Below are 13382 nucleotides of genomic sequence, written 5' to 3' on the forward strand. Positions count from 1 at the left end.
TTTTCATAGAATGAGGCAGAATAGGTATAATAATAGTAACAACCAAGAATTTATTAAGTATCTGTTAAATTTCAGTCATTGTGTGAGAATCCTTTAATAAACTTATTTCATGATTCCTATAACATAGACTTTAAACTTTTTTAACATTTTATTTATTTTTGAGAGTGAGGCAGCTATAACACAGAGTTTAAATTCGAGTAGAATATCTATGCTTGTACCAGTGTACTGAAATTGGATGGGATTAGGTAAATTTACTGTGGGTGAAAAACCATAAAATGAGGAGCCAGATTTTTCTGTCTTTGGTTATAAAATCCCTACTATTTCTGTCAGATCCCTAATAGAATATTTTGGGGTTGAGAGAAATCAGGCCACATGAAGCCTGAATGAGGAGACTACCTCATGTCAGTCAACTTAAGGTCTACATAATTTTTAGCATGTTCTCTAATTATAGTAAATTAAGCAGTTAGCATTTATTGAGTTCTTACTATATATTAAGGCCTGTTGCATGTAATCTCTCATTTAACACTAAAGACAACCAAATGAAAAATAGGTCTTACTTTCATATACATTTTTCGAATGAGGAAATAGAGACTCAGAAATATGATAACTAGTTTAGTTAATAACCAGATAACAGGTCAGAATTCAAAACCAGCCCGTGGTTCATAGAAAGACTGTGCTGTACACTGGAGGAATATAGAAGTGCACATGATACATTTCATGACATGAAGGATTTTGCAGTTGAGTAAATGGTGATGGTGCTTTTCAGTCAGTCTGTACTTTCAGGAACTGGAAAGAAGAGTTAAATGCTTCATATTCATGTATCTACTCATTTGTGTGACCATGCCTATTTCACAATTTAATACCTTCAAGTTCTGTATAAATATTCTTAGAGTTTGTAGATATTTATTGTATAAATAAAAATACTGAGCTGTGGGAAGAGTTTCTGATACGGACCTTAAGTATTCTTTTGGATGACTTGATTTTTAAAGCACTTTTATAATTTTTTTTTTAGTATTTATTTGTTAAAAAAAATTTCTCTGTAACAAGTAATAACATTTTATATAATGTTCTTGAGGTATAAAATGGGGAGGTAGAAATATATAAGATTTTTTGGGTTTTTTATAGTCTGAGTATTTGTATTTTTAATTATTAGAATCAGATCAATAGTAACCATCTTCGAAGAGCAGAACAAGAGGTGATCAGTCTACACGAGAAGGTGCAGTATCTTTCTGCACAGAACAAAGGACTACTTACTCAATTAAGTGAAGCAAAGCGCAAACAAGCAGAGATTGAATGCAAGGTAAATATATCAGCTACCTAATGTTTTTGTCAATATAATACCACCTTTTTGTTTTGTCTCATCATTATCTTAAAACCAAAATAATCTAGTTTTGTTTCCCACTTTTCCTGAACTTGGCTGGTGGTTGCTTTTAGACAAGGTTAACTCCTCTTATAGTGAGGTGGATTTCAGGCAGGAAACTTCATTTTCATCTACTTGGTTAAATGCCATTGTAGGAATTTAAGTTAACCAAGTGGTTGAAAATTGAGATTTCTGTAAAATTTTTCTTTTGACTTGCAACCCTTTAAAAATGAAGTTTTAAAAATTGTAAGCAAAAAGATGGGTAAGTTAGAGAGGTTAGGGTAACTCTGCTTTGATCGGTACCTTTTCAGTAGACATTCAGTATTGATAAATGTTTTCTGTGTAGAAAGCAAAAGGAGTTTGTACATACTAATGGGTTGGGGAAATTTGTACATTTCCTATTATTTTAATTTTTTTAAATTTTGCATGTGTAAAGTGTTTGGATTTATAAAGCATCAAAAATTATGTGAATGCAAGTGAATTTTTTTCTGAAATCTACAGCATAACAGTGGTGAGAGAGTGAGGGGATGTGGAGTGGGGTGGAAGGACAGAGAGTGAGAGCGACAGAGTGTGTTTGTGTGTGTGAGACAGAGAGAGAAAGAGCAGTAATAAAGAGATGACAGTGATCGGAGCATTAGAATAGATTACTGAAGTCAAGTTACGGGATTTTAAAATAAACTAGTCCTCCATCTTTCCATGGTGAAATAGCAGGAATGATGCCCTTTAAAGATTCCAGCCTTATTATTCTATGATAAGAAATAAGACTTTCAATGGCACATGTAAAGCTGTAATTCCATCAACTTGTTCTGGTGTCATTAAAAACCAAGAGTGAAGCTTGAGTGGTTTATCAGTGTCACTGAAATCCAGAGATGAAATTACATCCTAATAAATATGCATGGCTGTTACAATTTACACTGACAGAAATCTGTAGGCAGTACTGAAATTTGTACCAACTTAAAATTAGTACCTCTAGAAAGTTATAACTAGAATAATTTAAAAATAAAATGATGTGACATGAGGTTATATCAGTTTGATTTGTCCTTTTAATATGTGATTGACTTTTTATGATGCAGTATTGTCTATGCTGACTTATTTTTAATAAAGAACTAAACTTAATCTTTTTTCATTCATTATTGGTGTATGTTTTCCTTAAACATTGATAACACTATGACTTGATTTAATATTGCTCCTCAAATGGGTTAGTAACTTTTAAGCTAAGTAAAATATCATTTGGAAGTAAGTATTTGTGGAATTTGCTGGTGAAAATACATATACATATAAGTATTTTTAAAATTTAAGTAATGGGCTCAGATTCAGAATTTTAGAGAATTTTAAGAACCAATATAAATTTTGTTTAATCTTTTAACTGTTCATTAATAAATCTGTAAAATATATTACAGATGCTGATTCCCCTATCTCCCCCCTGTGTTTACACTGTATATTGATTTATTCAGTCTTTTCTAATACCTTTTGTAGATTTTGAGAATGACCAGTGGTTTTTACTCTAGCACCTGGTACATTCTAATTAAGTGTATATATTTTACCTTGTTATATTGGAATAGTTCAGGAATAAACCTAACTTTTTCAAGGAAGCTAGTCCTTTAATTGTATACATTTGATTAATTTTCATTTAGTTTTTTTTTTTTAAGATTTTTATTTATTTTCGTACTCTGGTACGACTGGGGGAGGGGCGCAGAGAGGGGGGAGAATCCCAAATAGGCTGTGCCCTGTCAGTGCAGAGCCCTATGAGGAGCTCAAATTCACAAACCTGTGAGATCATGACCAAAATCAAGAGTCAGACGCTTAACTGACTAAGCCACCCAGGTGCCCCCTGGTTAATTTTCATTTAGTTTTACATGATTATAGGTTATAATTTGTTGATAAATAATTATTAAGGTTCATTTTATTTTTCATTTATGTAAAATATCAGGATACTGTTTTAAATATTAATGTTATTTTCTTTCTACAACTGAATATCCCCACTTAAAAGATGAAACTAATACAAGTGTGTGATCTTCAATATGAAAATTGAAAACACACTAAAACCCAAACATTTTCTCATAAATTTCACACACATTCATTTGGATAATCATTTATCATTTTTATTTTATCCCACTTGGTGTGGATTTTTATACTTTACTATTGCATTGTGTTTAACACTGAGCATACGGTTTCATTATGGATGCTGCCACTAGATAATATTAAGGTATGGCTTATGCACCTTATTACTTTCTAAAATCAAAAAAATCTGAGATTCCAAGACACACCTAGCACCCAAGGTTTTAGTAATAAGATTATGGGGTTTCCCACATAAATATAAATTTGAAGATTATAGAAAGATTTATATTTTCCGGTTCTACATATATAGAGAGAGATGCAGACATAGATATGTATATGTCCTTGAGAAAAGATGTGTTAATTCATGAACTTGTAAAATTGTATGATAAGAAATTTTAAAGTGAAGTAAGTCAAAGTATTTTACTATGATTATAACATTGTTCCTATATGGCATAATGATAGGAAGTAACAGGAAGAAATAAACCTGTTGCTTATATATAATATAAATTTTGCTAGCTTAATACATACACATTTTTTTCATAATGCTTCGATTGTTTAACTGAGTGTAAATCAGAACATTGCTCACACTCCATTCCCGGTTATCTCATTCTCTGACTCTACCACTTACCCCTTTTACTTTTTGCTAGGTAACTGCTTTTATTATATTCTAATATGTCCTTTTAGAGTTTCTTTTAGGCAAATGCTAACAAGTAAAAATATATAATTTTTCTTTTCACTTTCTTACATGTAGGTTAACAGACTATATGCTCTTTTTTATTTTTTTCTCACTATATTTTTTAGAGCTTTCAATATCAGTGCTTGAAGAGTCTTCTCATTCGTTTCCAAGGTACATTGTTTACCATTGCATGGATGTTGCTATAGTGTACTTGGTCCTTACTGATGTGCACATGGATTGCTCCCAGTGTTTTGCTGCCACAAGCACTGTATAGTGAATAACCTTGTACATATATATTTTCAGACATACAGAGTTACATCTACATATTCCTATAGAGGTATATGTATGTGTCCCTATAAATTTGATTGTTTGGTCAATGGGTAAATACATTTGTACTTCCATAAATTTTGTCAGATTACACTCCTGAGGGTTGTATCGTTTTGTACTTTGACCGGCAGGGAATGAGAGTACCTGTTTCTCTATTGTGTTACTTATGAAGTATATAACCAGATTTCTCATTCTAAATAGGTACAAGTTGCATATTTTATTTTTTATTTTTTAAATAGTTTATTGTCAAATTGGTTTCCATACAACACCCAGTGCTCTTCCCCACTAGTGCCCTCCTCCATCACCACCACCTCTTTTCCCCCCTCCCCCTTCCCCTTCAACCCTCAGTTCGTTTTCAGTATTCAGTAGTCTCTCAAGTTTTGCATCCCTCTCTCTCCCCAACTCTCTTTTCTTCTTCCCCTCCCCCTGGTCCTCCATTAGATTTCTCCTGTTTTCCTGTTAGACCTATGAGTGCAAACATATGGTATCTGTCCTTCTCTGCCTGACTTATTTCACTTAGAATGACACCCTCAAGGTCTATCCACTTTCCTACAAACGGCCATATTTCATTCTTTCCCATTGCCATGTAGTACTCCATTGTGTATATATACCACATCTTCTTGATCCATTTGTCAGGTGATGGACATTTAGGTTCTTTCCATGTTTTGGCTATTGTTGACAGTGCTGCTATGAACATTGGGGTACATGTGCTTCTATGCATCAGCATTTCTGTATCTGTTGGGTAAATCCCTAGTAGTGCTATTGCTGGGTCATAAGGGAGTTCTATGGATAGTTTTTTGAGGAACCTCCACACTTTTTCCAGAGCCGCTGCACCAGTTTACATTCCCACCAACAGTGCAGGAGGGTGCCCATCTCTCCACACCCTCGCCAGCATCTATAGTCTCTTGATTTGTTCATTTTAGCCACTCTGACTGGCGTGAGGTGGGATCTCAGTGTGGTTTTGATTTGTGGTTCCCTGATGATGAGAGATGTTGAGCATCGTTTCATGTGCCTGTAGGCCATCTGGATGTCCTCTGTGGAGAAGTGTCTGTTCATGTTTTCTGCAAGTTGCATATTTTAGAACAGTGATTCTCAAATAGGGTTGTGAGGAGGTGAGATTATGAGACTTCAAAGAAGGATGGCATCTATTTATGTATTTGTCAAATACTTGGGCAGCTTTTATTTGTGTGTTGTAGGCACTGGGGATTCAGTAGTAAGAAGGTGGATGCAATGTATGAGACAATAAGTAAAAAATACATAAGATTATTACTAATGATGTACTGTAATGTAGGAGGAATTGGCAATAAAGATGGAGTGCTAGAAGTAGGTTTCAAAGCTGGGACATAAACAATAAGAAAGGAGCAGCCATGTGAAGAGCCACATGAAAATGGTCACAGAGTTCAAGAACCAAAAGCGGGAAAGAACTTGGTTGCTGAGACTTGTATAAAGTGAAAAGCTAGTGAAATAAAGCCAGGAAGCATGTTGGGATTCCACTTCTTACCATGTAAAATTTTAGAGCCTGTGGTAATGAGTTTGGGTTTTACTCTTAAATGATGTGAGAGGCCACTGAAAGGTTTTACGCAGGAAGTCAACAGACCTTTTTTTTCCTGTTTTGCTGTATTTGCTTCAGATTTCTTTTTTTACTGTTAATTTTGAAATATTTTTATATTTACACAAAAGCAACAAAAATAGTATATACAAAGAGTTACCATATGCCTTTTAATCAGCTTCTCCTAATGTTGACATCTTATGTGATAACATCTAACATGGTACATTTATCAGTAGTAAGAAATGAATGATGGTACAGTGTTGTTACTAAACTATAGACTTTATTCAGATTTCCTCATTATGTCTCTGTCACTTCTGATCTGTAACAGTTTCTTAATGCTTTCTTATCTTTCCTGACCTTGACTACTGAAGAATACAGGTCAGGTATTTTGTAGAATATCCTCCGGCCTTCAGTTTAGGATTGTCTCTTTTCTCCTGATTAGACTGAGGTTATATATTTTAGGAAAGAATACAGAGTTGAAGTGTCCTTCTCAGCACATCATATCAGAAGACTCTTTGTATTAATAAACCTTATGGTTAGTGCTGTTAACCTTGGTCATGTAAGTTGGTGTCTGCCAGCTTTATTCACTACAGAACTTTTTTCCTCGTATACTCTGTTCATTATAAGCAAGTTCCTAAGTCCACCCTGCAGTCTGACAGGGATGTTAAGCCATACCTGCTCAAGGAAAAAGTATTAAAGAATTTGTGCGTATATATTAAAAACACCACAGTAATTAATAAATAGTTTAGGGGAACTATTTTAAGACTATGCAAATATGCTTAAAGTTTCAGCAACTAATTTTAGCATTTATTAGGGGATATTACTTGTAGTCATTAATGTAGTTATTTTTTAAAAGCACATACATGCCACTCTGTGTGGAGGTAGGTTTAAGGTGAGGCTGGAGAGAGATGTGATACGAGATCATCATAATCATTGTAAAGGACAGAGGTGCTAGTTTAGGGCCAGATATTAGCATTTAAATAAAGAGAAGTAGATAAATTCATAATCTATTTTTAAAGAGAACCAATAAGCTTCGGTGATTAGATTAGAGAGGGGGGATATTAGGGGGAATTTTGGGTTTTTTACTTGATTAACATAATTTTATATAATTTATAATATATATTTGAAATTTAAATGGTTAATTATACATTATTATATTAAACTATGAAATTTACATAGTTAAATGTACATGTAATTTATATAAAATTTTACTTGATTAGTATAATTTTTATAAATTAATTAAAAGTAGAATATAAATGTAGTAGTTCTCTATTACTATTTTTTCATGTTTATTTTGAAAGTGAATGAGTGAGTGAGTGCATGCAGGCAGGGGCGGGGAAGAGAGAGAGAGAGAGAGGAAGAGGGAGAATCCCAAGCAGGCTCCATGCTTGTCAGCACAGACAGCTGACGAGGGGTTTATCCCATGAACCACAAGATCATGACCTGAGCTGAAATCAAAAGTTGGATGTTCAACCTACTGACTCACCCAGGTGTCCTTATCTATTACTTTTTTAAAAATTACTTCTAAAACTTAGTGGCTTAAAATAGCAATAAATACTAATATCCTAGAGTTTCTGTGACTCAGAAATTCAGGAGTATCTTAGCCAAGTGATTCTGGTTTAGAGTCTCTTATGAGGCTGCAGTCATCTGAAGGCCAAACTGAAGCTAATGGATAAGGTATTTTAGATGGCTCTCTCACATGGTTGGTGCTGTATTTCTCCGAAGGTCACCATGCTGTACATTTTTGATACTAATGATTGCTAAATTGCAACTGAAGTAAAATGGAGGGGCAAAATATTTTCGTATACTCTCTTTTTCTCTAACGTATTTTCTTCATATTTTATTTCTGGATCAGTATAATTTGGCATAGATATTGTAGAATGCAGTTTTGGGATTTTTCTCTGTGAAATTTTGAGGTGGTAGAGTTAAATAGTATACTTTTCCTAGGAAGGTTAGAATTATATAATCTAATTTCTGTTCTCTTTTTTAGTATAATGTAAAAATTCATTGACATTTATTGCCTCAGAAAGAATGTGATTTTTAAATATCTAGCTAGTATACTCTCTCAGCATCCATATCGTCTGTTAATCTGGTGTCCTTGTTAAGTATTTGAAAAATTTCAATATTCTTTAAAAAAATTTTTTTAATGTTTATTTATTTTTGAGAGAAAGAGACAGAGTATGAGCAGGGGAGAGGCAGAGAGAGAGAGAGGGAGACACAGAATCCAAAGCAGGCTCCAGGTTCTGAGCTAGCACAGAGCCCAATGTGAGGCTTGAACCCACAGACTGCGAGATCATGATCTGAGCCGCAGTCGGACGCTTCAGTGACTGAGGTACCCAGATGGCCCTCAATATTTGTTCTTACATAAAAAATGAGCAGCTTTCACAGTCACAGTGATTTAAATTGTAATTAATTAAGTTCATTTTTATTTTAACATCTTATATAACTTTTATTTATATGAATGATGTTTATTTATTTTTATTTATTTTTGAGAGAGAGTGTCAGAGCCAGTGAGGGGCAGAGAGAGAGGGAGACACAGAATCCAAAGCAGGTTCCAGGCTCTGAGCTGTCAGCACAGAGCCTGACGAGGAGCTCGAACTCAACGAACCATGAGATCATGAGCCAAAGTTGGACAGTTAACCTAATGAGCCACCCATGTGTCCCATGAGTGGTGTTTCTTAATGCTCAAAGATGGAATGCTACTCTCTGTATTCGGTCTTCATTTTATATCAAGTTGAAGTGATAATGGCATTTTTTTCTCATTTAATCTATCATTTTTTAAATTTGAAGCCAATTACAAGTGTTTATGTTTTATTTTTGGCTTATTACATGGTTTATTTTTGTTTGTTCCCCTAGAACAAGGAAGAAGTGATGGCTGTGAGACTCCGAGAAGCAGATAGCATAGCTGCTGTGGCTGAATTACAGCAGCACATTGCTGAGCTGGAAATCCAGGTACCATATGAAAACAATAAAGTACACATAAAAGAAATGCCATAATTCTCCTTCCCTCTGGATATTTCCTACACCATTTACGTCTTCCTCCTAATAACTGTGACTGTTATTTTCAACACTGTTCATTTACAAGTCCTTTTTTTTTGTTGTGGTAAAATACATTTAACATAAAATTTACTCCTTTAAGTTTACTTTTTTAAAGTATAGAGTTCTGTGACACTAAATACATTGACATGGCTTTGTAACCAGTCTCCAGAACTGTTTTCATCTTGCAAAACAGAAAGTCTACCTATTGAACATCCACTAATACTTCTTTTCCCCAAACCCCCGGAAACCACTCTTCTGCTTTTTGTCTCTGAATTAGACTATTCTAGGTACCTCATATAAGGAAGATGATACAGTATTTGTCTTTTTGTGGCTGGCTTATTTCACTTAGCATAATGTCATCAAGGTTTATCTATGTTGTTATATGTGAAAAAATATATTTCCTTCTTAAGTTATATTCCATTGTCTGTGTGTACCACATTTTGTTTATCCATTGGTGAACATTGGGGTTGCTTCTCCTTTTGGCTGTTTTGGTTAGTGCTGTTGTGAACATGGTTGTACACATCTGTTTGAATCCCTGCTGTCATTTCTTTGGGATTTACCCAGAAGTGGGATTGATGGATCACTTTTGTGTTTAACTTTTTAAGGAATTGCTGTACTATTTGCCACAGCAGCTGCCGTTTTTACCTTCTCACTAGCCAATGCACAAGGTTCTTATTTCGCCACATCCTCACCAACACTTGTCAGTTTTCTGGGGGTTTTGTTGTTGCTTATTTGTTTTTTTATGATGGCCATCCTGATCAGTGTGAAGTGATAATCAAAAACACATTATGATTTGTAGAAGTTAATAAAAAGACAGCTTTTGTGTTCTCTTGGTAATATTCCCTGTGAAGTAGCACATGTGCAGGAAAACTTTAGACGTGAACTGACTGCATAATATATTTGTCGTCAGCCATTTAAATCATGCTATCATAGGCAAGTCTAGTTTAAGCCTGTAGTTTTCTAACATCAAGAAAAATTATAAAATTTTGCTACATTTCTACATATCTTAGTCACAAACAGCAAGATTTATATCACTCTTTATTTATTCTGAAATACTTATTAAAAGGAAGAGCCTGATATGTGGCATGTTTTGTTTAAAATGAAATATAACATCATTTTTGAAAAATAGAAAAGGAAATGTATGAAATTTTTACCATCAGGAGTATGTTAGCATCAAATGGTTTTTGATTAAATAATCACTGGCATCCTAATTGCTAAATTCACTGGTATTTTTTCAGTATTTATTCAGCTTGAGTTTATTTCATTTGTCATTGTTGGCCAGTCATCTTCTTTACATTCTCTTCTCTCTTGGCTTTCCTACACACTCGCTTTTGCCTCTCTTCTTTCTTGTTTATTGTTCCTCAGTCTTCTTATCAGTTCTCAATGTTTGTATTCCTCTGAAAAATCCAAGTTTTTGGCTTTTTGAAAGCTGTGATCAAATGAAGGGTCTCACTTACATGGCTTCAGGAGCTATTGTGTGCAACAACAGGTCCTAATGTAACTCCAGTCATAGCATGTTTCCCCTAACCAATAATTTTTAAACCTTTTTTTAAAAAATTATTTTAAAAATCAGTAGCAATATACAGAGAAGTTCATTATACAAAGCTACATCATAATATGGGTAAACACATTACTCATATAATCACTGTTCAGGTCAAGATAGAGAATATTGCCCATACCCCAGAAGTCTACCCAGTCATACCCTACTCCCTAATCTTGAGTTTTGTGGTAATCACTCCTTTGGTTTTCCTTATAATTGTGTCATCTTTATATACCTCTCTGTACAGTTTAACTTTCCCTGTTTCTGAATTTTGAATAGAACCTTATTGAGTATTTTAATTTTTGTCTCTTCTTTCTTCAACATTATTTTAGTAAGAGTAATCATCTTTATTGTTGTACATGTTCCATTTTATGAAAACATCACAATGTATCTCTCCATTCTAATATTAGTGGTCATTTGGGAGTTTCCAGATTGGGACTGTTTTGAACAATTCTGTGATTATGAGCAATTATGATTATGAGCACTATACTGACCACATGTACATTTTTCTAGCATATATACCAAAGTGTGGAATAGTTGTGTCACAGAGCATGCAAATCTTCAACTTTATTTTCCAAAGAGCTTATACCAGTTTAAACTCCCAGCAGCAGCATATAAAAGTTCTTGCTTGTTCCATATCCTCCCCAACACGTGGTGGTGAGAGATGTTTTAATTTGTGCCATTCTGGTGGGTCCGCACTGGTATTTTGTCATGGTTTTAATTGCCATTTACCTGGTTGCTAATGATGTTAGCCATTTAGATTTCCTCTTTTTTTAAGTGCCTGCTAAAGTCTTTTTGTATATATTTTTCCATTGGGTTGTCTGTCTTTTTCTGTGGATGTGTAGTTTTTCATTTATTGAGATTATCTTTTGCAAATACCTACCCCCGTTCTGACTTGGCTTTCATTGTTGTTTTTTTTTTTTTAAACTTCTTGTATCTTTAGACACATGTACTAATAGTTTAAATGGACAGACCACTCCACCTGGAAGTTGCATAAGCATTTCTGGTTCAACATGTTTAAAATTACATGGGGGTCATCCCCCGCCCCCTAAATGTTTTTTGTCTTTTTTTTTAAGTTTATTTTTTTTGAGCTAGAGAGCATGAGCAGTGGACAGACAGAATCCCAAGCAGGCTCCACACTGTCAGAGCAGAGCCTGATGTGGGGGTCCATCTCACATACTGTGAAATCATGACCTGAGCCAAAAACAAGAGTTGAACGCTTAACAGACTGAGCCACTCAGGCGCCCCTGTATCACAAATCTTTATCAGTGGTATCATCTCTTACTGAATTGTTCAACCTAGTAGGAACTTCACTTATGCATTTCTTAGCTCTCTACGTCAAGGCTATATATAGAGTATATAAACTTTCAGCTTTACTAGATAATACCAAATTATTTTACAAAATGCTTGTGCTATTTAACATTTCTACCAACATTTTACCTACTCACCTCTTATAGATTGGCTTTCAGATAATTTTTAATTATCTGACTGACTCATACAGACTGACATGTCTTTCCCAACTCTTCAGTTCCTTCAAAAGAGAAAAAGTCCTGAGTAAATCTAAAACTAAATCAAAGGTAATTTTAATTTCAGAAACTTTTCTTTTAATCTTTCTTAGCCTTTCTATTCCCCCAGCCATTCCCTGAATTCTTCTGTCCCCGGCCGTGCCTGAACTATTGTAGTAACTTCCTAGCCAGTTCTCTTTTCTCCAGCTTCCACAGAGATATCAGAATTAGCTTTCTAAAACATAAAAACTTTTATTGACTTTTTTTTACCTAGCAAATCATACCAAAATTCCTCAGCATAAAATGCTTACTTTTCATTATTGCCCAAATTTACATTTCCTGTCTCATCTTTCACCATCACCTGTCTGTCTTCCCTCTGTATGCACTACACATACACACACTTTTCAAAATTTTCACACTTTCAAAATTCTGCACCATGCTGAAAACTGCTGGGTCTTCCTAAATTGCTATTTCTCTATACTCCCTAGTCCTCTGCTTTTAAGGTATTTCTTCTTACTGTGTTCTACATGACTAGCTCACTCCTAATACATTTAGTAAATTTGTTTTCAGTAAACATCTTGATGATTCAACTTTAGTGCATTTACTTATTACATGCATATTAAGATCCATGGATAGATGTCTTGCTAAAATCTGAAACTCCTTTTTCAATTATAAGAATAATACATTTTAGGTTATTCTTAGTCATGGAAATATTTTCAATCATTTTCGAGTTCCACTAGGGGGAGAACTCTGTCAAATATTTTGGTACTTCATATCTCTTTGGACAAATTCTTCCAATTAACATTACTCTCTTATGACTAAAACTGTTTCCTATAGAAGGAAAAATAAGATGAAAACAGAGAGGGAGGCAAGCCATAAGAGACTCTTAAATAAAGAGAACAAACTGAGGGTTGCTGGAGGGTAATGGGGTGGGGTGGTGGGCATTAAGGAGGGCACTTGGTGGGATGAGTACTGGGTGTCATACGTAAGCAATGGATCACTGGGTTCTACTCCTGAAACCAATACTACATACGTTAACTAACTTGAATTTAAATAAGTTAATTAAAAATTATCCCCCATAAACCAATGTTTAAACCAATGTCAAACTCATCACTTAAAAACTATATTATTATGTAATCTGTTAATATAATTAAGGCCTTTTTAAAGCTTTTAATTTATTTTTTTAATTTAATTTTATTTTTTTACTTTATAAAGTTTCATATTTTTTTAACATATGCAATTATTTTCCATCATTTACAATACAGTAGTTACAATGACACTCCAAACAGAAAAGCAAAGTAGAAAATCAAAACACCAACTTCTGTTTC

The 13382-nt window shown here is 34.2% G+C and overlaps 1 protein-coding gene across 5 annotated transcripts in view; it reads left to right on the plus strand.

Moving 5' to 3' along the window:
• EVI5 (ecotropic viral integration site 5) overlaps positions 1-13382 on the plus strand; it is a 190558-nt gene that overhangs the window by 123621 nt on the left and 53555 nt on the right. For all 5 annotated transcript variants that reach the window (XM_029947060.1, XM_029947062.1, XM_029947063.1 and 2 more), the window contains 2 exons: positions 1154-1300; positions 8827-8922. In XM_029947060.1, the coding sequence (XP_029802920.1) occupies positions 1154-1300; positions 8827-8922 (243 nt within the window). The remainder of the gene's footprint in view (positions 1-1153; positions 1301-8826; positions 8923-13382) is intronic.

This window comes from Suricata suricatta, chromosome 8, assembly GCF_006229205.1.
Source record: "Suricata suricatta isolate VVHF042 chromosome 8, meerkat_22Aug2017_6uvM2_HiC, whole genome shotgun sequence".
NCBI lineage: Eukaryota > Metazoa > Chordata > Mammalia > Carnivora > Herpestidae > Suricata > Suricata suricatta.